This window comes from Electrophorus electricus, chromosome 18, assembly GCF_041902795.1.
Source record: "Electrophorus electricus isolate QZ-2024a chromosome 18, ASM4190279v1, whole genome shotgun sequence".
Lineage (NCBI taxonomy): Eukaryota > Metazoa > Chordata > Actinopteri > Gymnotiformes > Gymnotidae > Electrophorus > Electrophorus electricus.
In genome coordinates this window covers 7339049-7361603 of record NC_137514.1, presented here as the reverse complement: position 1 = coordinate 7361603, position 22555 = coordinate 7339049, and the positions used below count along the sequence as shown (strand labels likewise).

The 22555-nt window shown below is 37.2% G+C and overlaps 1 protein-coding gene and 1 long non-coding RNA gene across 3 annotated transcripts; both read right to left on the bottom strand.

The window, feature by feature from the left end:
* Positions 1-690: 690 nt before the first annotated feature.
* LOC145652028 (uncharacterized) lies at positions 691-7405 on the bottom strand. The gene is made up of 4 exons (XR_014118196.1): positions 7319-7405; positions 6826-6917; positions 1261-1374; positions 691-1093 (listed from the first exon to the last, which is right to left on the bottom strand). It is a non-coding gene; the product is annotated as an uncharacterized LOC145652028 (long non-coding RNA).
* A 1441-nt stretch (positions 7406-8846) lies between these two features.
* On the bottom strand, positions 8847-21613 carry LOC118242712 (cytolytic toxin-alpha-like). 2 transcript variants are annotated; one of them, XM_035534959.2, is made up of 12 exons: positions 21548-21613; positions 21055-21146; positions 14322-16057; positions 14017-14148; positions 13343-13431; positions 13011-13206; positions 12778-12891; positions 10750-10851; positions 10524-10612; positions 10134-10329; positions 9901-10014; positions 8847-9798 (listed from the first exon to the last, which is right to left on the bottom strand). In XM_035534959.2, exons 2-12 carry the CDS (start codon positions 21143-21145, stop codon positions 9745-9747), a joined length of 2913 nt encoding a protein of 970 aa, XP_035390852.2. In that variant the 5' UTR covers position 21146; positions 21548-21613; the 3' UTR covers positions 8847-9744. The 2 variants fall into 2 exon arrangements, 1 of the variants encoding a protein (XP_035390852.2); XR_014118160.1 differs by lacking the exons at positions 8847-9798; positions 9901-10014; positions 10134-10329 and having other exon boundaries at positions 10566-10612; positions 10750-11040.
* Positions 21614-22555: the final 942 nt, after the last annotated feature.

Genomic DNA, 22555 nt, shown 5'->3' with positions numbered 1-22555 from the left:
GCGAGGGGCAGGACGCACAGGCTCCAGCCACGTGGACGAACATTTATTAACATATAAACACAACGGCACTCACACATATTACAAACAAGGAACATGAAACGGTTAACATTAAACAGACACGATAACCAGGAATACATCTACATTAATATGTTACGTCAACAATGACCGCTGACGTGGGTTTAAATACACGGACAGGACGAGGTGCAGGTGTGTGTAGGCGTGGCCACAAACGAGGAGCCTCCCACTGCATGTGGCGGGCCAAACCACGTGACTCGCGGAGGCGAGCATTCCGTGACAGAGACCCAGTGACAGTTTCTCAATACTGAGGTTGTGATATTAGCAATAACGCTGTGTTATGTCTGATTACAATGTGACTATATTACAAGAATGTTGACACTGTGAGCATTAATTGCAACTTAGTGGCAGAACTGGAGCTGTATTATTTTTTTAAAAAATGCATTAATCTCAGATTTATTTTGAGAGGTACATTATTAAACAATTTAAAAATATTACCAAGGCAAATTAAAGAAGAGAAGGTGGCAAATGTTTTTGCAACAAATTTAAATAGCAACAAATATTCGTGGAAGATCCTAACTCATTAAAAGATAATCAAAGCAGACACCTCTAACATCAGGTTGTCATAAAAAAAACTCCAACATTTTAAACTAAAACTTAATTCCTTAAAAGTGGTGTTCACCCATCTGAACAGACAATCCATATTCATTTATTTATGCTGTACATTAAGTACAAACTACTGTGTTACAAGCAGTGAAGCTTGCAAGCAAATATCAATTCCAGTCATATATATGAGATCATCAGGATACTGTTTACAAATAAACTGCAGCACAGTACATGCGTTCCATGACTTTCTAACAGTAATGAGCTAAGAAAATACAGAAGAATGCTTGCAGAAAGAGCAGCAGTTTACTTTAAAAAGTAGATATTGTTGACCATTATATATTGCAAAGCCTTACTAAAGAAGGATATAACACAAACAAAAAGGTTTTGATAATTATCTGGTTCATGCCAATGTAAATGATCAGTGTCCCCAAACATGGGTAGGAATGGTAACCCTCAGATTAATGTTATCGGCCTGGTGGATACAAGTATTAATAATGTTAGACAACAAATTACCGAAAAGGTTGTGGATTATAAAATTGGAGATGTGAATTATAATATTATAAGATTATAATCCGTATTTTACTGGATTATTTTCAGAGGTCATAATGCTGAAATAAAAGTCATATGAAAATAACTTACCTCAATGATGCCGAAGGTGTTCATGAAGACATCGTCATAGATCTCAAATGTACTCACTGTCTCCATTGGCATACGGTGTTTGAACATGCAGCATTCCTGGCCATTCACAATTACCTGAACAAAAAAGAAACCTTTTTAACGTATTTACTCCATTAACCAACACTTTGCTGCATTTATTCCACAATTATAAATGTCTCAGCTCGTAGCCTTCTGGTTTAACAACCATGAACACATCAAAGGCTGCTCCCTTGGCAAAGGGACACCAGTTAGTATTGCTCTCAGTCTCCCATTTTCCATTCCTGAAGCTGTTGCAGACCACATAGGTGATGCGGTTGTCAAAGTGCAAGGCAATGTCGTCATGGTCCTTTGGCCCAGTTTTCAGATTTATGCTAAACCTGCAATAGACAGACATTTGCAGTTGGAAAGAAAATGTTATTCAAAGGTCTATGGCTAAGTGTTATGACTAACCTGAAAGTGATACAGTTCATATTTATTTTTTTGTGCTTCTGTGGATTTCCATTAAAAACATAATTTTGGTCAGTATTCTGAGAGCATACCTGTGACAATCTGAAGGAACAACACCTTGAAAGAACAAAGCCTGTCCTGGTTTCAACCCTCCAGGAATTTGTCCTGTATATTTTTTGTTCTGTATTGATCATAAGCATTGAAAATGTAGCATTGATAAATCTATGGATGAATTTTTCAAAGTGCAACTTTGGTGTTTACCTAGCATTTAGACTACAAGGATTTTTCTCCAGCTTTTTCAGGTGATGTCTTACAGGGTCACAAACTGGAGAAATAAGTCTTGATTAAAACATCAATGAAACTAAAGACAATGAAAATATTGGGTCTATGGTTTACAGCAAAAATAGAGAAAGCATGTCCACATGGTCCAGTCCAGCAGTGCCAGGTAAAATAAATAAATAAATAAATAAATAAATAAATAAATAAAATTGAAAAAATCTTTACTTTTTGGCTTTTATATTGTGTTTATATGTTAATAAATGTTCGTCCACGTGGCTGGAGTCTGTGCGTCCTGCCCCCTTCAGAACTCGGGCCATCACGCGTTACACTTTTATTGAGATAGGTTCAGTAAATCATCAATTACTACAGTATCAGACCAGGTGGACTGAGGCAGAGTCAAAGCAGGTTCAGGTAAAACCCAGGTTTTAATAGGTAACCGAAACTGCAACACAAATATGTGGTCAGATAAATAGGCAGACATCAAAATCAGATAAATCATCAAACCAGGCAGACAAAATAGACTTTTTAAAAGAAAGTTTATCGAACAAAAAAAAAGTAACAAACTTGAAAACCAGAATACAACGGGCAAACAGAGAAACAACACCTTAGCACATGCTATTGGACGCTGAGTAAGACACTATCTACACAATTAAATATCTACACAATTATGAGCAGTGTAGTTTGTGGGAGCGGTGGCAGGACTGGGGAGAAGCAGACATAACAATCAGGGTAATTTCCACCCCTTACAGACTACACCTACCTTTCTTTGTAAAAAATTGGGTGACATACTGTTGTCTTTTTCTCCTGTCTCAGTTTCCTCTCCTTTGACTTCTGCTAACCACTCCCAACTTGCGGGGCATTGCTCGCAGTTACAGTTTGTGCCCGTTTTGAGAGCGTACTGAACATTTTCATGTAAACAGAAGCAAGGCGGCAAACTAGGCAGTGCAGAGACTCTGCATGTATTAAGCATGTATTAATAATCTGGCTACTTATTAAATTAGTGATATTGATCACTCTGAAGTATCCTTATACATAAAATGTTTAATAAACACCAGTTAAACAGTCATGACCTATACACAGGTGCTACTCCTTTGTTCTATTCTCAATCGCATTATTTAGTGCTGTTATGCTTTTTCCCTTATCAGTGCAATAACTACTAGGACTCTGGGTGTCGTAGGGCGCATTAGCTGCAAGCTATCATTAATTATTCAGCTAAAGACTTGACTAATTAATTCCCTCATATTTCACAAGAAAGCTGGAGCACAAAGTTTCTAGGCCCTGCAGCATTGTCACTGACCACAATCATAAATTATTAGTTCACACTACAGTGTAACATTCATGAAAATGATGAAATATCTTGGGAGCATCTACTACTGTAACGTTGGAGAGGTGATGAGCGAACACACTTGCGAAGTGCCAGCGCCTTGGATGTTATGCGGAACAGAACTCACTAGGGATGCCATAAAGAACGTGACTAACAGAATATAATCAATAAGAGATTTAATAACAGAAACATACACATAAGAGCAGAACAAAGGACAGACAGAACAACGGGCTAACAAGATGAGTGCGAGAACTGGGTAAAGGGGGCGTAAGCACTTAGGGAAGAATAACGATGATAAATATCTAGAATTAAAGGGGAGTACACAGAACTGGGCTACATATGACTGACCAACAGGTAAGTAGAACTAAAAAGGAAAGCCAGACAACACTTGCGTACATCAACAGGGAAAGAGAAACCTAAACAAAGCTAAGAGACGAGAGAACACCGAACGGGAAAAGAGAGCGGAATGAAACAAGCAAATATTAACAGGAACGCAGAGTAGACAAAAAGAGAGAGACAGTACAACAGCGAACAGCAGAGAACTAAACAAGGAAAGCAACATAAATAAGGAGCGCAGGGGGGAGTACAGCAGAAATAGGAACGAGAAACGGGATCAAATGGGGAATACCTAAACATAATAACCGATAAACAAGAAACGCAAAAACAAGCTTTAAATAGGACTACAATTAGGGACAAACTCGGAACAACTGGAGACAAAGGGGAGGAGACACGGAACCATGGAGACTGATGAAAACCCGGAAGTGACTAGATTGCCTAGGAAACGGGGAACGCTCAGGTCTGCGGGCGTGACAACTACGAATTGCTTTTCTAATACTTTTTTTTTTTCTAATATAGCACCTTTCATTAGAGCTAAAAGCTTACTTACTTACTTCATATAGGAAATATTGAATAAACATTGAAATAATAAACTACTAATCTATAACCTTAATACAAATTAAATATAAAAAAAATAAAATAAAACACTAAATTAGCTATACTATATGTGAGACATCATAAATAAATTACTCTGGACTTAATCTGGATGATCTGCAGCATATATAAAGATGCATTCCTAATATCTTCTGAAGAGGTTCTGAAACATCTCCATTTTACGCTGACAAACTGGTAATAGTCTGTCAAATAAGATCTAAGCCAGGCAAGAACTTGTTTGTCTAAACTGATCGTGTACTCGAGCCTGTTCATTAAAATATCTTAGTTAATTGTGTCAAATGCTGCTAATTTTTAAACAGTTTGTTTCTACCCTTTAACACTAGTTATCTGAAATTGTACATGCACAATGATCATTCAAGATTTAATTGAAGCTGGCTTGGGCCAAGACATTCTGTAACGCGAGGAGGCAGAGAAGGATGTGGGGACGAGTTGAGAGAAACAGGACAAAATGTTTATTCGCATAAAACATCGAACGTAGCACTCAGGCACATGTAATCTTAAACACAGACAATATTCATACTTAAACAAAAGACTTAAATACTCGCACACTAAAAACACACAACAAGGAGCAGGTGTGAAACACAGGGAGGGCATGGCTATATGGATGACGAACACATACACACACACACACACACACACACAGGGAGACTTTTGGGAGGAGGGGCCATACCGTGACACAATCATTCTCATCCAGAGTTTTTCCCCCTAATTTAGGTTCCATTTGAGCTCATCTAATACAGAAGAAAATGTCAAAAAAACCAAAAAAGTATCTTTTTTTGCTGGCATGGGGGGGGGGGGGGGGGTGTTTACAATGTGTATATGGATGCTGGAAATGAAATTTCAGTCATGCTCTACATTTCCTGATTCACCAGGGTCTTGTCACATAAAGTGGACCATTTTGAGCATATACATGAAAATACTCAGGAGCTACAGAGCATGTGCCCAAAACCTCTCCAAATGCACAAAGTCTGGTTAACACTTGTGAAGCAATTTGATAAACATTGTATATACTGTTTAAATGTGTCATGCAGTTGATTTGATGGTAATTGAATTTTCTATGATAAAATCTTAAGTTATCTTATACCAGAAGCTTTCTTTAAAAGGCTGTTTAAAGGGACAGGCGTGATCCATAAATAAAGATTAAAAACACAGTGTATTCAGTGTGGTATTTCTGGAGAATGGTTGCATGTAGATTTTTCTGATAACCAATCCTGATAAGTACGACTGCAGACCCAGTGACTGTAGCGGATTTCTGTTACAATGTTCCTTGTACTTTAACAACTCCCCCCGCTTCAGACCAAGCAAAAATCTCTTTTGTGATATCATGTCTGACAGGCAATGCATTTGATTGGCCCATGGCTGCGTGGTCAAAGATGCAGACCGTGTCTTATGGCTACTTTGAATGGGAATTTCATGCTGTTTTTAAACATCCTCATGAAGGAAGGGTCTAACAGGGAGTTACTTGCCAAGACTAGGGCTTAGAGTTTTGCACCTTAGCTATTGGAAGTGGCTATAATGAAGCATCCTTGCTAGTGGCCTTTCATAATGGTTTACACATAGACATTCTATCAGAACTGGCTTGTAAAGACAATGACCTGGACCTAGAGGATCTCACTGTTAGGAAGGGGCATATCAGTCTCCACTACAGCATAGTGGTTTATGCTGGGGTAATATGTGGTTATATATTGTATAATAACTATATATAATTATTTCCCAATCTCTTTATTAGAATACAAGCAGAAAAGACAGGAAATTTGTATGCAGTATTAAAAACAAAAAAAAGAGCTTCCAGGAAACAGTGGCAAGTATTTAGTGTGACCTCCCCTTACACTTGAGAAATAGAGGAACTTGGCTCTCTTAAACCTAAATGGAATAGAACCTTTATTAATGTCATTGCTAACACCTGTATTTGTCTGACTATTTCATTTGGGACAGTCTCCCCAAAAGATTTCAAGATGTGTTTAGTGCCAAGAGAGGTTACACTAAATATTGACTTTTGCCTGTAGAATCCATTTCTTTCTGAAGTTTGTGGGTTTTTTATTTTGTGTACATATTTCCTGTATTTTCTTTTTGTATTTTAATAAAGCTTGAAATAATGAAATATATATAATAACTGAAAAATAATTAAATATTGTCATTATACCATTACTAAAACAATGGCGAAGAATGCGAAGAAAATTGAGGAAGCCAATTTGACTGGAATATACTGGAATATTTAACTTGAAAATAAAGTTCCAAAGATTCATATAGAAAAAAAAATTGAAACCTATAAAATATAATAATTTTGTCATAAATAAGAGTAAAAGAAATCCTAATTTATGCTATGCTTCAGTGAATGTGTTGTAAAAATAAAGCTATTGTATTACTGAACTCAGCTAACTAAAAAAGACAGTATGTGAATGATACTAAAGTACTGTTTTCTGTATACATTTGCTAATACATTTATGTTAGTTTATTGTATGTTAGCATGCAGCAATAGAGTTTTCTTTTGTTACATATAAATTGAAATATAGATTGTGGAATATAGCAAATAATGAACATTTTACCTGTAATGAAGGAATCACTGCGGCAGTCGTACAACATGCCAGGATATAGGGGTCTCCCTAAGGCCGCGATCTCAATGGTTTTGGGCTCCATACTGCCAATAAAAATACAGAGAAGGAACTGTTACATGAATATATTAAAACTTTGCTTCTGGGTTATTTTAAAAGTTTAAATTATTACTCAAAAGCACGATAAAAGTACAAGATAAATGGTAAAAGTATAAGGTACAAGTTAAAAGGTCTAGAGTAGATATTTATGTGTTACTCTGGTTTCTCAGCATGAAATACAAAAGTATGCAAATACCGGTTAAGTGGACAGTTATCAGATGCAGACATAGCCTCAGTTAGTGATCAAGTTAATAGTGAATTAGTGGTGTAATATAGCAATAGACAATGTAGAAAATATTTTTCTTTATCCAGCAATTCCTATACAAATATAGGCAAGGATGTTAATACCATCAATTTACAATTAATAGTTGTTAACATCACATCTTACCTTGTCTTGGAGGTGAGAATTGTTGGCTTTTCAAATTTAACTCTCAGTCTAAAACAGTCAGTGTCTCTGAGTGTGCGTGTATATGCATATAAATATGCCTTTTGGAGCCCTTCTGTCTGATGGGCCCAAGGACATATGCATGCTTGGACAGAAACCTGCCATTCACCGTACATTCTTTGACAATATTAGTTTGGTGCCAAACTTTTATTGGGAAATATATTCAACAATGTATCATTTCCAAGAAATGACTTGAGTTTTTGTACAATGTACAAGTGCTTTCAATTATATTTTGTCATACTGCCTGACCCCCTGGTGCACTACACGGTCCAGCAGGCTGTTGGTCACCCAGATAGCGACTTATCCAGTCAGAGACATACAGTCAGATCGTCATCACCAGGGTATTGATTTCACTTAGGTCAATGTATAAAAGGCTGCGTAGAGCTCATCTATGTTGCCAAGTATTGCCTCCAGTGTTTACTGTGCGTACTGAGCGTTATTAATAATAACTTATTATCTTGTTTTGACTACTGTGTTTTGGATTTGGTTTTGGTTTCTCTTCGGCTTTTTGCCACTCCTTTTTGGATTAGTTGGCCTGGTTACCTATTGCTCTCTGGTGTTTTGACTCAGACTGGTTTACTTCATGATTTGGATTACCCCAGGATTTGTCTTTTTGGTTCTGACCCTGGCTTGTTCACCCACCATCAATTTGAGCTGCAACAAATCCCCAACTTTATATCTGCAGGTGTCTGACTTTGCTTGTCACATCACACATTTAAAGCATTTCACAAACAATTTTTGTCCAGACCTGGTGTTGCTGGGATACGCTCCTTTCCCCATGACTTCAAATTGGATTAAATGTATTAGAAGATGAATGAATGAATGAATGAATAATTAAGATCTGTTGAAATCATATTCATTTATCCACAGTTGGACTGTTATATTAATGATTTTGATTTCTATTTTATAAAACCTCGTTTGGGAATTAAAAACATGCTACTGACATATTTCACTAAAAACAAAATTGAGCTTATATTCTTGAGCATCAGTTACACACTAATGCTCTGTCGATTGAAATGAAGCATTAGACTTGTACAATTATGGCAAGCTAGCATATGAGCAGTAATAATATGCAAAATATACTTTATTCATGAGCACTTGCTTCAGATTTTACAAGTCCTGGCAATAAGATTCAACCAGTGAAATATAATGTATGTCGGTACCAGATTTAGTAGGTTATTGGCTGGCAAATGGGCCTTGTGGAGCCCCTCTGTCTGATGGGCCCAAGGACATATGCCTGCTTGGACGCATACCTTCCATTCACCTTACATTCTTTCATGATATTAGTTTGGTGCCAAGTATTTACTGGGGACTAGATTCAACAATGCATAATTTCCATGACAACAAGATATACTGAACGTCTTTGGAAACACAAAAACTTTTTTTGGTTCCACAGAATAGTGTGGAAAAGTGTAGAGAATACAAAATATAAACGTTTTAAGCAATTTAGATAATTACTGTGGCATTGTTGGCAAAAAGAGAGTGAGAGAAGGGTCTTTATTCTCCATAAACTTGAAAAAAATCTTCTGCATGGATGTTTTTGAGGTCATATCAAAAGCTCATCATAAACTTGGCTAGAAAAAGCATAATATAGAACATGTAGATTATTCACAAGAATGTTTTATATTCAAGCAATATGGCAAAGCTTATTATCGAAAATGATCTTTTTGTTGTTATAAGTATGCAATAGAAATTGCTGAACAGTTATCTTTTCATTTTCAGTTTGTTCTATACAGAACACGATGTCGATACTGTCTCACTAGGCTTTGATTAGCGGGCTTTTCTATTTATTTATTTATTTTAACAGTAGCTTAATGTGTATATCATAAAATATCACTAAGTACACACTGCTTAAATTAGCACACATGGTATAGAAATAATGTCCAGAGTTAACCACTTCCATAGTTGAAAAGAAATTATTTGAATTTTTTTACAATGTACAAGTGATTTCAATTACATTTAAAGCATTTAACAGAGCATTTAACTCTTAGCTAACCAAAATAGCAAAGCAGACATCTCTAACATGGGAATGTCACTATAAACATCTACTCTTAATTCCTTAAAAGCACAGTTCATGCCTGTAAACATACAATACATATTTATTCACTAATTTAAGCACAAACTGCTAAATATCAGTTGCAATCCATATTATCAGGTTATCATCAGGATACTGTTTACAATTAAACTGCAGCACAGTAGCACGGTATTTCATTACCTTCTAACAGAAGTGGGCTATGAAAATACAGAAGAATACTTAGTGAAAAAAGTTACAGTTTAATTGAAAAGGGAGATGTAATTCTAATTAAATGATGCAAATAACACAAAGAAAAATGTTTTGATAATTATCTGATTTACAGCATTGGGAATGATCAGTGCCCGCAAACATGGGCAGGAATGGTGACCTTCAGATTAACATCATCCACCTGGTGGAGAAAAGTATTGTTAGACAACAAAACATGTATTTTAATGGATGACTGGCAGAAATGTTTTGGTTTATGCCAAAGAATCATATGAAAATGGGTGACCTCAATGATGCCAAATGTGTTCATGAAGACATCTCCCCAGATTGTAAGTCTAGACACACTCTCCAGTGGCATACGGTGGTTGAACATACAGAACATCTGGCCATTCACAATTACCTAAACAAAAAATTGGGTTATTTTTTTATTAGTTTATTTAATTATCAATTTCCTTATTATCTTATTATTCCATTAACTTACAGTTTGTTCCATTTCTTCCACTACTGCAAATGTCTCACCTCATAGCCTTCTTGTTTAATAACCATGAACATATCAAAGGCTGCTCCTTTGGCAAATGGACTCCAGGCAGTATTGTACTGCTTCTCCCATGCTCTGTTCCTGAAGGTGTCGCAGCATACATGGGACATGCATGCGCTAAAGTGGAAGGCAATGTTACCATCATCCTTTGTCCCAGTCTTCAGATCTATCACAAACCTGCAACAGACAATAATTTGCAGTTTGAAAGAAAATGTATTACTATTCAAACATCTATGAATATTCCAGAATGTAACAGCTTATCTGAAAGTGATACATTTCACATTTGTTTTTGTGCTCCATATTTTGAATTTCTGCTAAAAAAACAAAACGAAACACCAGTATAAGTGTTGGCCAGTATCATGAAAGCATACCTGTCACAATCTCCAGGAACAACACCTTGGAAGAACAAAGCCTGTCCCGGTTTCAACCCTCCAGGAATTGGTCCTGTATAGTTTTTACTCTGAAGTAATCATAAGCATTGAGAATGTAGCAATAATAAAGCTCACCTATGGATGAATTTTTCAAAATGCAACTTTGTGTTTATGTATCATTTAGACTACAGGGATTTTTGTCCAGCTTTTTCAGGTGAGGTCTTACAGGGTTGCAAACTGGAGAAGTCACTTCTGACTGGATGTTAGAAAATTTCCCACGTGAGATTCCTGATGTTGGTTCCTTACTAAAGGTAGATGTACTCCAGTGCTGGACCAAACAGTAAAATAAAATAAGAAATGTTTATGAATTAAATTTATTCACAGCAACTCTACCATTCTAAATAGAGCTGAGGACAAAAAAGTCTGCACAGTTTGTCATTACTTATACATATGATTTGACTTATCAGCTCATTTCTTCAGTGAGGATTTTTAGGGTAGGTGAAAGAGGGAACAGCACCTGGTAGAATAATGATATTATTAAATATTATTAAATATACACCTGAATTTATTTTCTTGCATTTGTCCAACATAATACACTTATGCGTTTGTCCATATGTGACATGTTGGGATGAGTGAGATGCAAGTGGTGAAAACAGGGAACAATGTTTACTTAACAAAAGGCAAAAATACAAAAAAGGCGCTTAGGGAAGTACGGACAGGATGCTCAGTGAGAAAAGCTGTCGTTGGCAGCACAAACAGAGAGCTGGGCATACCGCTGTGGCAGCTCCGGTGTGAAGCGACAGACATGGGCACCTGTGGTACTTAAATAGTGAGAACAGGGAATGAGGTAGAACTGCCAGTGATATGACAGGTAATATTAAGAGGATCAGGTGGGAAATGGTTTTGCACCAAATTTCTATCAAATATCAAAACGTTTTCCTAGAAGAGCTTAACTAAATTTTCTCTCTTAGCTCATTAAAATGTCAAAGTACATCTCTAATTTGGGATTTGCGTATAAAATCTCTACTATTTACAACAAATCCAAATCTCTTTAACTCTTTAAAAGTGAGTGTTCATCCTTCTGAACCTACAATCCACATTCATTTATTTATGGCGTACATTAAGCACAAACTGCTGTGTTAGAATCAGTGGGACCAGCAAGCAAATATCAAATCCACTCATCCATGTGACTTATCATCAGTTTACAATTCACATGTAGTACCGTACGTGTGTTCCATGACTTTAAAAGTAGTGAGCTAAGAAAATACACGAGAATGCTTGTGGAAAAAAAAGCTGCATGTTTACTTTAAAAAGCAATCTATGGTGTGATATCGCAGGACGTTCTTCTAAACATTTCAGCCAAAAGTATGATAGCTTTTCCAACCTTCCTGTACTTGACGACTTGTACTACTTAAATAGAAAGAAAAGTCCCTGCCTACATTTAAACACTGGCTTAAAAATCTGATGTATTATTTGACTTTAGAAAAAATCCACTACACCATAAATGGTGAAGATTTTACTCTATCTGGCAGCCTGTCATTACTTATGTGGAAAAAATGGACTATATTAATGGATTATAAGAGCTTATGACCAACATAATTACTACCACTATTGTCATTTATCTTATTGTCACTGAGCTCAGCTACTTTTATTTGTGTGCTTGTTGACATATTGTGGATCTGTATCTGTGATGATGTTAGGGTACAGTGGGATGGGGGGAGTTCCGTCCCTTTTATTGTTTTTTTTCTGTCTCCTTTCCCTTTCGTATTTCCTGTTTGTTTTCTTTTTTTTATATATATGCATGAAACTGATGAAAACACATAAATAGATCCAATAAAAAATGAGAAATGATGACCATTAAATGTTACAAAGCCTTATTATACTTGAGAAAGCAAAGCAATAAAAATGTTTTGATTATTATCTATTTGAGGCCGATAGAAATGATCAGTGTCCTCCAACATGAGCAGGAATGATGATGTTCAGATTAACATTGTCCACTTGATGGATAAAAGTGTTAATTGTTGGTCAACAAACCACTAAACAGACAAAAGGTGTTGTGAATTGTAATTGTAATTTGTATTTTAATGAATGATTAGAAGAAGTCATTTTGGTTCATGCCAAAGAAAGTAACATATGAAAATGGCTTATGTCGATACCGAAGGTGTTAATGAAAAGGTCTCCCCAGACATGAAGTACAGACACTGTCTCCAGTGGCATACGGTAGCTGAACACACAGAACTAGAAAATGGCTTACCTCAACGATGCCAAAGGTGTTCATGAAGACATCTCCCCAGATTGTAAGTCTAGACACACTCTCCAGTGGCATACGGTGGTTGAACATACAGAACATCTGGCCATTCACAATTACCTAAACAAAAAATTGGGTTATTTTTTTATTAGTTTATTTAATTATCCATTTCCTTATTATCTTATTATTCCATTAACTTACATTTTGTTCCATTTCTTCCACTACTGCAAATGTCTCACCTCATAGCCTTCTTGTTTAATAACCATGAACATATCAAAGGCTGCTCCTTTGGCAAATGGACTCCAGGCAGTATTGTACTGCTTCTCCCATGCTCTGTTCCTGAAGGTGTCGCAGCATACATGGGACATGCATGCGCTAAAGTGGAAGGCAATGTTACCATCATCCTTTGTCCCAGTCTTCAGATCTATCACAAACCTGCAACAGACAATAATTTGCAGTTTGAAAGAAAATGTATTACTATTCAAACATCTATGAACATTCCAGAATGTAAAAGCTAATTTAAATTTCATATTTATTGTTTTTGTGTTGGCCAGTATCATGAAAGCATTACCTCTCACAATCTGAAGGAACAACACCTTGGAAGAACAAAGCCTGTCCCAGTTTCAACCCTCCAGGAATGGGTTCGGTATAGCTTTTGTTCTGTAGTGAAAATAAGCATTTAGAGTGTACCAGCTTTTTCAGGTGCTGTCTTACAACTTTGTAGACTGGATAATTCACTTCTGAATAAAGAATGATTATGAATTAAACCTATCCACAGCAATTATGCAATCCTAAATGACAAAAAACCCTGCAGTTTTCTTTTGGTTTTTTTTTTATTATTGATGCATGTGATTTGACTTGGCAAGCCATTTATTTCTTCAGTGAGGGAGCAGTGCCAGGTTAAATAAATAAATAAATAAATAAATAAATAAAATTGAAAAAATCTTTACTTTTTGGCTTTTATATAACCAAATATCATTAGGGATTTGAACCTTAAATGATCTTCATGGCATTCTGGAAAATAATTCTTGACTGACACATCATTGAAACTATAGACAAGGAAAATATTGAGTCCTTGGTTTACAGTAAGTAAAAAGTAAAAAAAGTAAAGAAAGTGTGTCCACATGGTCCTGCTTTGACTGTAAAGTTACACTGTTCTTTTAAGGGTATTTACAGACACACAGGTACTCAGTAAATGTAGTGATTTTATTGCACTTTCTTGCCTTATTTTATAGTGTTACTCACCACTGTTTTGGTACTCAAGTCTGATAGATTTCTAACTTCCGATTTGATGGTTGACAAACTCCAGTAAGAGGTGCCCAAGCTGGACATTATTTTCTTCCTTAGTTCATTAAAGAGGGACAAAGTGGTCTGGTTCTATAGGAAACGAAATAATATTCTTTTATTTTTAATTATCATATTTAATTTGTTTAATTATTATAGAAATGTGTGCTTATGCATTTGTATTTTATCTTGCTTTTCCAGTTATATGAAGTCTTGTGCACAGTGTAATTTTTTAAAGCTATAAATCTGAAGAAATCCTCACTTACCCATGACTTTGCAACTGGAACACTGAGCGTCCCTTTGTAAGAGAAGAAGACGGACTTGCTGGTTTCACTCACTCCCACCTCACTAACCGCTCTGTAACGAACCCAGTGTCTTTGTGCTAGCTGCAGTCCTGTCAGTGTGAAGGTTTCCTGTGCATCTGGAGTGTCTATGATTTCCCATCTGTCAGCATCATCTGAATCAGCTCTGTACTCCACTCGGTACTGCAGTGTCACTCCCGTTGGGGACTCCTGAAGCTTCAGGACCACATTCCCATTCTGGATGTCCACACTGGGTGCAGGCGGCTTAGACACAGGCTGAAACTTGCTGTCTACCATTTTCCCTTTTCTATACAGGCGGATGGAGGTGCCAGGATTGGAGGGGTCAGAGACTGAGGCAATGACAAATCTGACTTCCTCATTTTCTTTGTTTGCCTCAGAAAATCCTTTGAAGAGGGAAAGGTTATGTTTCATTCTTTCATAAATGTCAGGATTGTTGAACCATGATGGGAGGTCTTGGCCATTTGATTTAGGAAGTGCGGACAGCTTTTCAAACTCATCTGCCTTCAGATATTTGGCCAGCAATGAAAGATATGGGTCTTGATTCAGAGAGGTGAAGGAGAAGCATATTACTGTATCAACCTGTGGGTTAAAGACAATTTGGTCGAGGCCTGAGGATGTTACAACTGGGCAATCACTCAGTTCCCTGGTGTAGGAATCCAGCAGATTTACTTCATTCTGAACATTCTCCAACCACTTCTTCAGTCTGGTAGCTGTAAAGGGGGACTTTCTGTGGGTGATCAGGACATCAGTTAGTGCCTGGTCATTCTGCTCCCCACCCCGAATAGCAGGAAGAAGCCTGCATATGGCTTTAAGGAACAGCATCTTGTAGTCACCGAGGGATTCTTGAAATAACTTCAGCCTCTCCATCAGATCCTGGAAATCACATGCTGTTGTGTTTTTAATTAAGTCACTGCATGTTCTTTCTCCATTTTCCAGTTTATCCAGCAAATCTTCTACTTTAGAGCTCAGTACAACACTGATTTCTCTCTCTAGCCGAGCTGCTTTAGTATCAAAGCGGGCAAGGGGATATAGCCAAATCCTCACTGGTACAGCATCATTCTCCCTGTTCTTCAGAAGAGATGGCAACTTCTTGTACAGCTGCAGGGCTTCCATGTATGTGGTGGGGTTCTCCTCAATCTCAAAGTCTCCGTGAAAGGTACAGCTGATTTCTTCAGCCAGTTTCTTTTCTTCCTCATTCATCTTCAGATTTCCTTCTCCTTCAATGGAAAATTTTGGAATTTTCTTGACCATTACACTTAGGTTCCCTTCAATTGCTTGTGTGGCCTCATTCTTTGTGGCTGTTTGATCAAACACCAGAAAAGCCTGAGCTCCATACAATACAGCTGTAACGACATGAGTGGCTGACTTTTCCTCAAACACCTGTGGGTAGACAATTTTGCCTAGTTGGGACATTGTAAGTTGTTCAAATGTTGTTGTCTGGCTGTACTGCATAGTAACGCGAGACTGACGTGCTGAGGATTTTTTATCATTCAGGTACTTGGCTGACCCTCCAACTTCCACCAACCCACACAGGAAGCTGGCTTTAAGAGAGGCACTCACATCTAGCAGGCTGGTTTTATCACGGAGGAAGTCAGAAAAGCAGAATTTTAGATCTGTCTTTGGTTGCCGGTGCACATCTAAATCCTTATTTAATGACTCTTTGTCCCATAAAGTAAGACCTGAAATAAGAGAGAGAAAGGAACTTATTCTTCTTTGACAAACTGAAACAGTTAGACACTTTGCAATGAATTTAAGAAAGATGTCCACGCTTCAAATCTCAAACCTGAAAATGATCTGTAACCATACCCGCATAAATACGTTTCCATTGGTGTGATTGATAATATTTGTTATATAAACTCTTTTTGTCACGGAACGCTCGCCTCCGCGAGTCACGTGGTTTGGCCCGCCACATTCAGTGGGAGGCTCCTCGTTTGTGGCCACGCCTACACACACCTGCACCTCGTCCTGTCCGTGTATTTAAACCCACGTCAGCGTGGGCAGTGTCGTTGGTCATTGCTGACGTAACGTGTTAATGTAGATTTATTCCTGTTTATCGTTAACCGTTTCATGTTCCTTGTTTGTAACACGTGTGAGTGCCGTTGTGTTTATATGTTAATAAATGTTCGTCCACGTGGCTGGAGTCTGTGCGTCCTGCCCCCTTCAGAACTCGGGCCATCACGCGTTACACTTTTATTGAGATAGGTTCAGTAAATCATCAATTACTACAGTATCAGACCAGGTGGACTGAGGCAGAGTCAAAGCAGGTTCAGGTAAAACCCAGGTTTTAATAGGTAACCGAAACTGCAACATAAATTTGTGGTCAGATAAATAGGCAGACATCAAAATCAGATAAATCATCAAACCAGGCAGACAAAATAGACTTTTTTGAAGAAAGTTTATCGAACAAAAAAAAGTAACAAACTTGAAAACCAGAATACAACGGGCAAACGGAGAAACAACACCTTGGCACATGCTATTGGACGCTGAGTAAGACACACAAAGGGGTTTAAATACCTACACAATTATGAGCAGTGTAGTTTGTGGGAGCGCTGGCAGGACTGGGGAGAAGCAGACATAACAATCAGGGTAATTTCCACCCCTTACAGACTACACCTACCTTTCTTTGTAAAAGATTGGGCGACATACTGTTGTCTTTTCCTCCTTTCTCAGTTTCCTCTCCTTTGACTTCTGCTAACCACTCCCAACTTGCGGGGCATTGCTCGCAGTTACAGTTTGTGCCCGTTTTGAGAGCGTACTGAACATTTTCATGTAAACAGAAGCAAGGCGGCAAACTAGGCAGTGCAGAGACTCTGCATGTATTAAGCATGTATTAATAATCTGGCTACTTATTAAATTAGTGATATTGATCACTCTGAAGTATCCTTATACATAAAATGTTTAATAAACACCAGTTAAACAGTCATGACCTATACACAGGTGCTACTCCTTTGTTCTATTCTCAATCGCATTATTTAGTGCTGTTATGCTTTTTCTCTTATCAGTGCAATAACTACTAGGACTCTGGGTGTCGTAGGGCGCATTAGCTGCAAGCTATCATGAATTATTCAGCTAAAGACTTGACTAATTAATTCCCTCATATTTCACAAGAAAGCTGGAGCACAAAGTTTCTAGGCCCTGCAGCATTGTCACTGACCACAATCATAAATTATTAGTTCACACTACAGTGTAACATTCATGAAAATGATGAAATATCTTGGGAGCATCTACTACTGTAACGTTGGAGAGGTGATGAGCGAACACACTTGCGAAGTGCCAGCGCCTTGGATGTTATGCGGAACAGAACTCACTAGGGATGCCATAAAGAACGTGACTAACAGAATATAATCAATAAGAGATTTAATAACAGAAACATACACATAAGAGCAGAACAAAGGACAGACAGAACAACGGGCTAACAAGATGAGTGCGAGAACTGGGTAAAGGGGGCGTAAGCACTTAGGGAAGAATAACGATGATAAATATCTAGAATTAAAGGGGAGTACACAGAACTGGGCTACATATGACTGACCAACAGGTAAGTAGAACTAAAAAGGAAAGCCAGACAACACTTGCGTACATCAACAGGGAAAGAGAAACCTAAACAAAGCTAAGAGACGAGAGAACACCGAACGGGAAAAGAGAGCGGAATGAAACAAGCAAATATTAACAGGAACGCAGAGTAGACAAAAAGAGAGAGACAGTACAACAGCGAACAGCAGAGAACTAAACAAGGAAAGCAACATAAATAAGGAGCGCAGGGGGGAGTACAGCAGAAATAGGAACGAGAAACGGGATCAAATGGGGAATACCTAAACATAATAACCGATAAACAAGAAACGCAAAAACAAGCTTTAAATAGGACTACAATTAGGGACAAACTCGGAACAACTGGAGACAAAGGGGAGGAGACACGGAACCATGGAGACTGATGAAAACCCGGAAGTGACTAGATTGCCTAGGAAACGGGGAACGCTCAGGTCTGCGGGCGTGACAACTACGAATTGCTTTTCTAATACTTTTTTTTTTTCTAATATAGCACCTTTCATTAGAGCTAAAAGCTTACTTACTTACTTCATATAGGAAATATTGAATAAACATTGAAATAATAAACTACTAATCTATAACCTTAATACAAATTAAATATAAAAAAAATAAAATAAAACACTAAATTAGCTATACTATATGTGAGACATCATAAATAAATTAATCTGGACTTAATCTGGATGATCTGCAGCATATATAAAGATGCATTCCTAATATCTTCTGAAGAGGTTCTGAAACATCTCCATTTTACGCTGACAAACTGGTAATAGTCTGTCAAATAAGATCTAAGCCAGGCAAGAACTTGTTTGTCTAAACTGATCGTGTACTCGAGCCTGTTCATTAAAATATCTTAGTTAATTGTGTCAAATGCTGCTAATTTTTAAACAGTTTGTTTCTACCCTTTAACACTAGTTATCTGAAATTGTACATGCACAATGATCATTCAAGATTTAATTGAAGCTGGCTTGGGCCAAGACATTCTGTAACGCGAGGAGGCAGAGAAGGATGTGGGGACGAGTTGAGAGAAACAGGACAAAATGTTTATTCGCATAAAACATCGAACGTAGCACTCAGGCACATGTAATCTTAAACACAGACAATATTCATACTTAAACAAAAGACTTAAATACTCGCACACTAAAAACACACAACAAGGAGCAGGTGTGAAACACAGGGAGGGCATGGCTATATGGATGACGAACACATACACACACACACACACACACACACAGGGAGACTTTTGGGAGGAGGGGCCATACCGTGACACAATCATTCTCATCCAGAGTTTTTCCCCCTAATTTAGGTTCCATTTGAGCTCATCTAATACAGAAGAAAATGTCAAAAAAAACAAAAAAGTATCTTTTTTTGCTGGCATGGGGGGGGGGGGGGGGTGTTTACAATGTGTATATGGATGCTGGAAATGAAATTTCAGTCATGCTCTACATTTCCTGATTCACCAGGGTCTTGTCACATAAAGTGGACCATTTTGAGCATATACATGAAAATACTCAGGAGCTACAGAGCATGTGCCCAAAACCTCTCCAAATGCACAAAGTCTGGTTAACACTTGTGAAGCAATTTGATAAACATTGTATATACTGTTTAAATGTGTCATGCAGTTGATTTGATGGTAATTGAATTTTCTATGATAAAATCTTAAGTTATCTTATACCAGAAGCTTTCTTTAAAAGGCTGTTTAAAGGGACAGGCGTGATCCATAAATAAAGATTAAAAACACAGTGTATTCAGTGTGGTATTTCTGGAGAATGGTTGCATGTAGATTTTTCTGATAACCAATCCTGATAAGTACGACTGCAGACCCAGTGACTGTAGCGGATTTCTGTTACAATGTTCCTTGTACTTTAACAACTCCCCCCGCTTCAGACCAAGCAAAAATCTCTTTTGTGATATCATGTCTGACAGGCAATGCATTTGATTGGCCCATGGCTGCGTGGTCAAAGATGCAGACCGTGTCTTATGGCTACTTTGAATGGGAATTTCATGCTGTTTTTAAACATCCTCATGAAGGAAGGGTCTAACAGGGAGTTACTTGCCAAGACTAGGGCTTAGAGTTTTGCACCTTAGCTATTGGAAGTGGCTATAATGAAGCATCCTTGCTAGTGGCCTTTCATAATGGTTTACACATAGACATTCTATCAGAACTGGCTTGTAAAGACAATGACCTGGACCTAGAGGATCTCACTGTTAGGAAGGGGCATATCAGTCTCCACTACAGCATAGTGGTTTATGCTGGGGTAATATGTGGTTATATATTGTATAATAACTATATATAATTATTTCCCAATCTCTTTATTAGAATACAAGCAGAAAAGACAGGAAATTTGTATGCAGTATTAAAAACAAAAAAAAGAGCTTCCAGGAAACAGTGGCAAGTATTTAGTGTGACCTCCCCTTACACTTGAGAAATAGAGGAACTTGGCTCTCTTAAACCTAAATGGAATAGAACCTTTATTAATGTCATTGCTAACACCTGTATTTGTCTGACTATTTCATTTGGGACAGTCTCCCCAAAAGATTTCAAGATGTGTTTAGTGCCAAGAGAGGTTACACTAAATATTGACTTTTGCCTGTAGAATCCATTTCTTTCTGAAGTTTGTGGGTTTTTTATTTTGTGTACATATTTCCTGTATTTTCTTTTTGTATTTTAATAAAGCTTGAAATAATGAAATATATATAATAACTGAAAAATAATTAAATATTGTCATTATACCATTACTAAAACAATGGCGAAGAATGCGAAGAAAATTGAGGAAGCCAATTTGACTGGAATATACTGGAATATTTAACTTGAAAATAAAGTTCCAAAGATTCATATAGAAAAAAAATTGAAACCTATAAAATATAATAATTTTGTCATAAATAAGAGTAAAAGAAATCCTAATTTATGCTATGCTTCAGTGAATGTGTTGTAAAAATAAAGCTATTGTATTACTGAACTCAGCTAACTAAAAAAGACAGTATGTGAATGATACTAAAGTACTGTTTTCTGTATACATTTGCTAATACATTTATGTTAGTTTATTGTATGTTAGCATGCAGCAATAGAGTTTTCTTTTGTTACATATAAATTGAAATATAGATTGTGGAATATAGCAAATAATGAACATTTTACCTGTAATGAAGGAATCACTGCGGCAGTCGTACAACATGCCAGGATATAGGGGTCTCCCTAAGGCCGCGATCTCAATGGTTTTGGGCTCCATACTGCCAATAAAAATACAGAGAAGGAACTGTTACATGAATATATTAAAACTTTGCTTCTGGGTTATTTTAAAAGTTTAAATTATTACTCAAAAGCACGATAAAAGTACAAGATAAATGGTAAAAGTATAAGGTACAAGTTAAAAGGTCTAGAGTAGATATTTATGTGTTACTCTGGTTTCTCAGCATGAAATACAAAAGTATGCAAATACCGGTTAAGTGGACAGTTATCAGATGCAGACATAGCCTCAGTTAGTGATCAAGTTAATAGTGAATTAGTGGTGTAATATAGCAATAGACAATGTAGAAAATATTTTTCTTTATCCAGCAATTCCTATACAAATATAGGCAAGGATGTTAATACCATCAATTTACAATTAATAGTTGTTAACATCACATCTTACCTTGTCTTGGAGGTGAGAATTGTTGGCTTTTCAAATTTAACTCTCAGTCTAAAACAGTCAGTGTCTCTGAGTGTGCGTGTATATGCATATAAATATGCCTTTTGGAGCCCTTCTGTCTGATGGGCCCAAGGACATATGCATGCTTGGACAGAAACCTGCCATTCACCGTACATTCTTTGACAATATTAGTTTGGTGCCAAACTTTTATTGGGAAATATATTCAACAATGTATCATTTCCAAGAAATGACTTGAGTTTTTGTACAATGTACAAGTGCTTTCAATTATATTTTGTCATACTGCCTGACCCCCTGGTGCACTACACGGTCCAGCAGGCTGTTGGTCACCCAGATAGCGACTTATCCAGTCAGAGACATACAGTCAGATCGTCATCACCAGGGTATTGATTTCACTTAGGTCAATGTATAAAAGGCTGCGTAGAGCTCATCTATGTTGCCAAGTATTGCCTCCAGTGTTTACTGTGCGTACTGAGCGTTATTAATAATAACTTATTATCTTGTTTTGACTACTGTGTTTTGGATTTGGTTTTGGTTTCTCTTCGGCTTTTTGCCACTCCTTTTTGGATTAGTTGGCCTGGTTACCTATTGCTCTCTGGTGTTTTGACTCAGACTGGTTTACTTCATGATTTGGATTACCCCAGGATTTGTCTTTTTGGTTCTGACCCTGGCTTGTTCACCCACCATCAATTTGAGCTGCAACAAATCCCCAACTTTATATCTGCAGGTGTCTGACTTTGCTTGTCACATCACACATTTAAAGCATTTCACAAACAATTTTTGTCCAGACCTGGTGTTGCTGGGATACGCTCCTTTCCCCATGACTTCAAATTGGATTAAATGTATTAGAAGATGAATGAATGAATGAATGAATAATTAAGATCTGTTGAAATCATATTCATTTATCCACAGTTGGACTGTTATATTAATGATTTTGATTTCTATTTTATAAAACCTCGTTTGGGAATTAAAAACATGCTACTGACATATTTC

What these genes read in the sequence shown, in the direction of transcription:
- LOC118242712 (XM_035534959.2), bottom strand. Translation starts at nt 21,145, where the DNA reads ATGGAGCCCAAAACCATTGAGATCGCGGCCTTAGGGAGACCCCTATAT. An exon ending in TTCCAGTTGCAAAGTCATGG is followed by an intron (nt 14,149 to 14,321) that starts GTAAGTGAGGAT and finishes CGTTTCCTATAG; the next exon opens with AACCAGACCACTTTGTCCCT. An exon ending in GTTCCTGGAGATTGTGACAG is followed by an intron (nt 10,330 to 10,523) that starts GTATGCTTTCAT and finishes TGTCTGTTGCAG; the next exon opens with GTTTGTGATAGATCTGAAGA.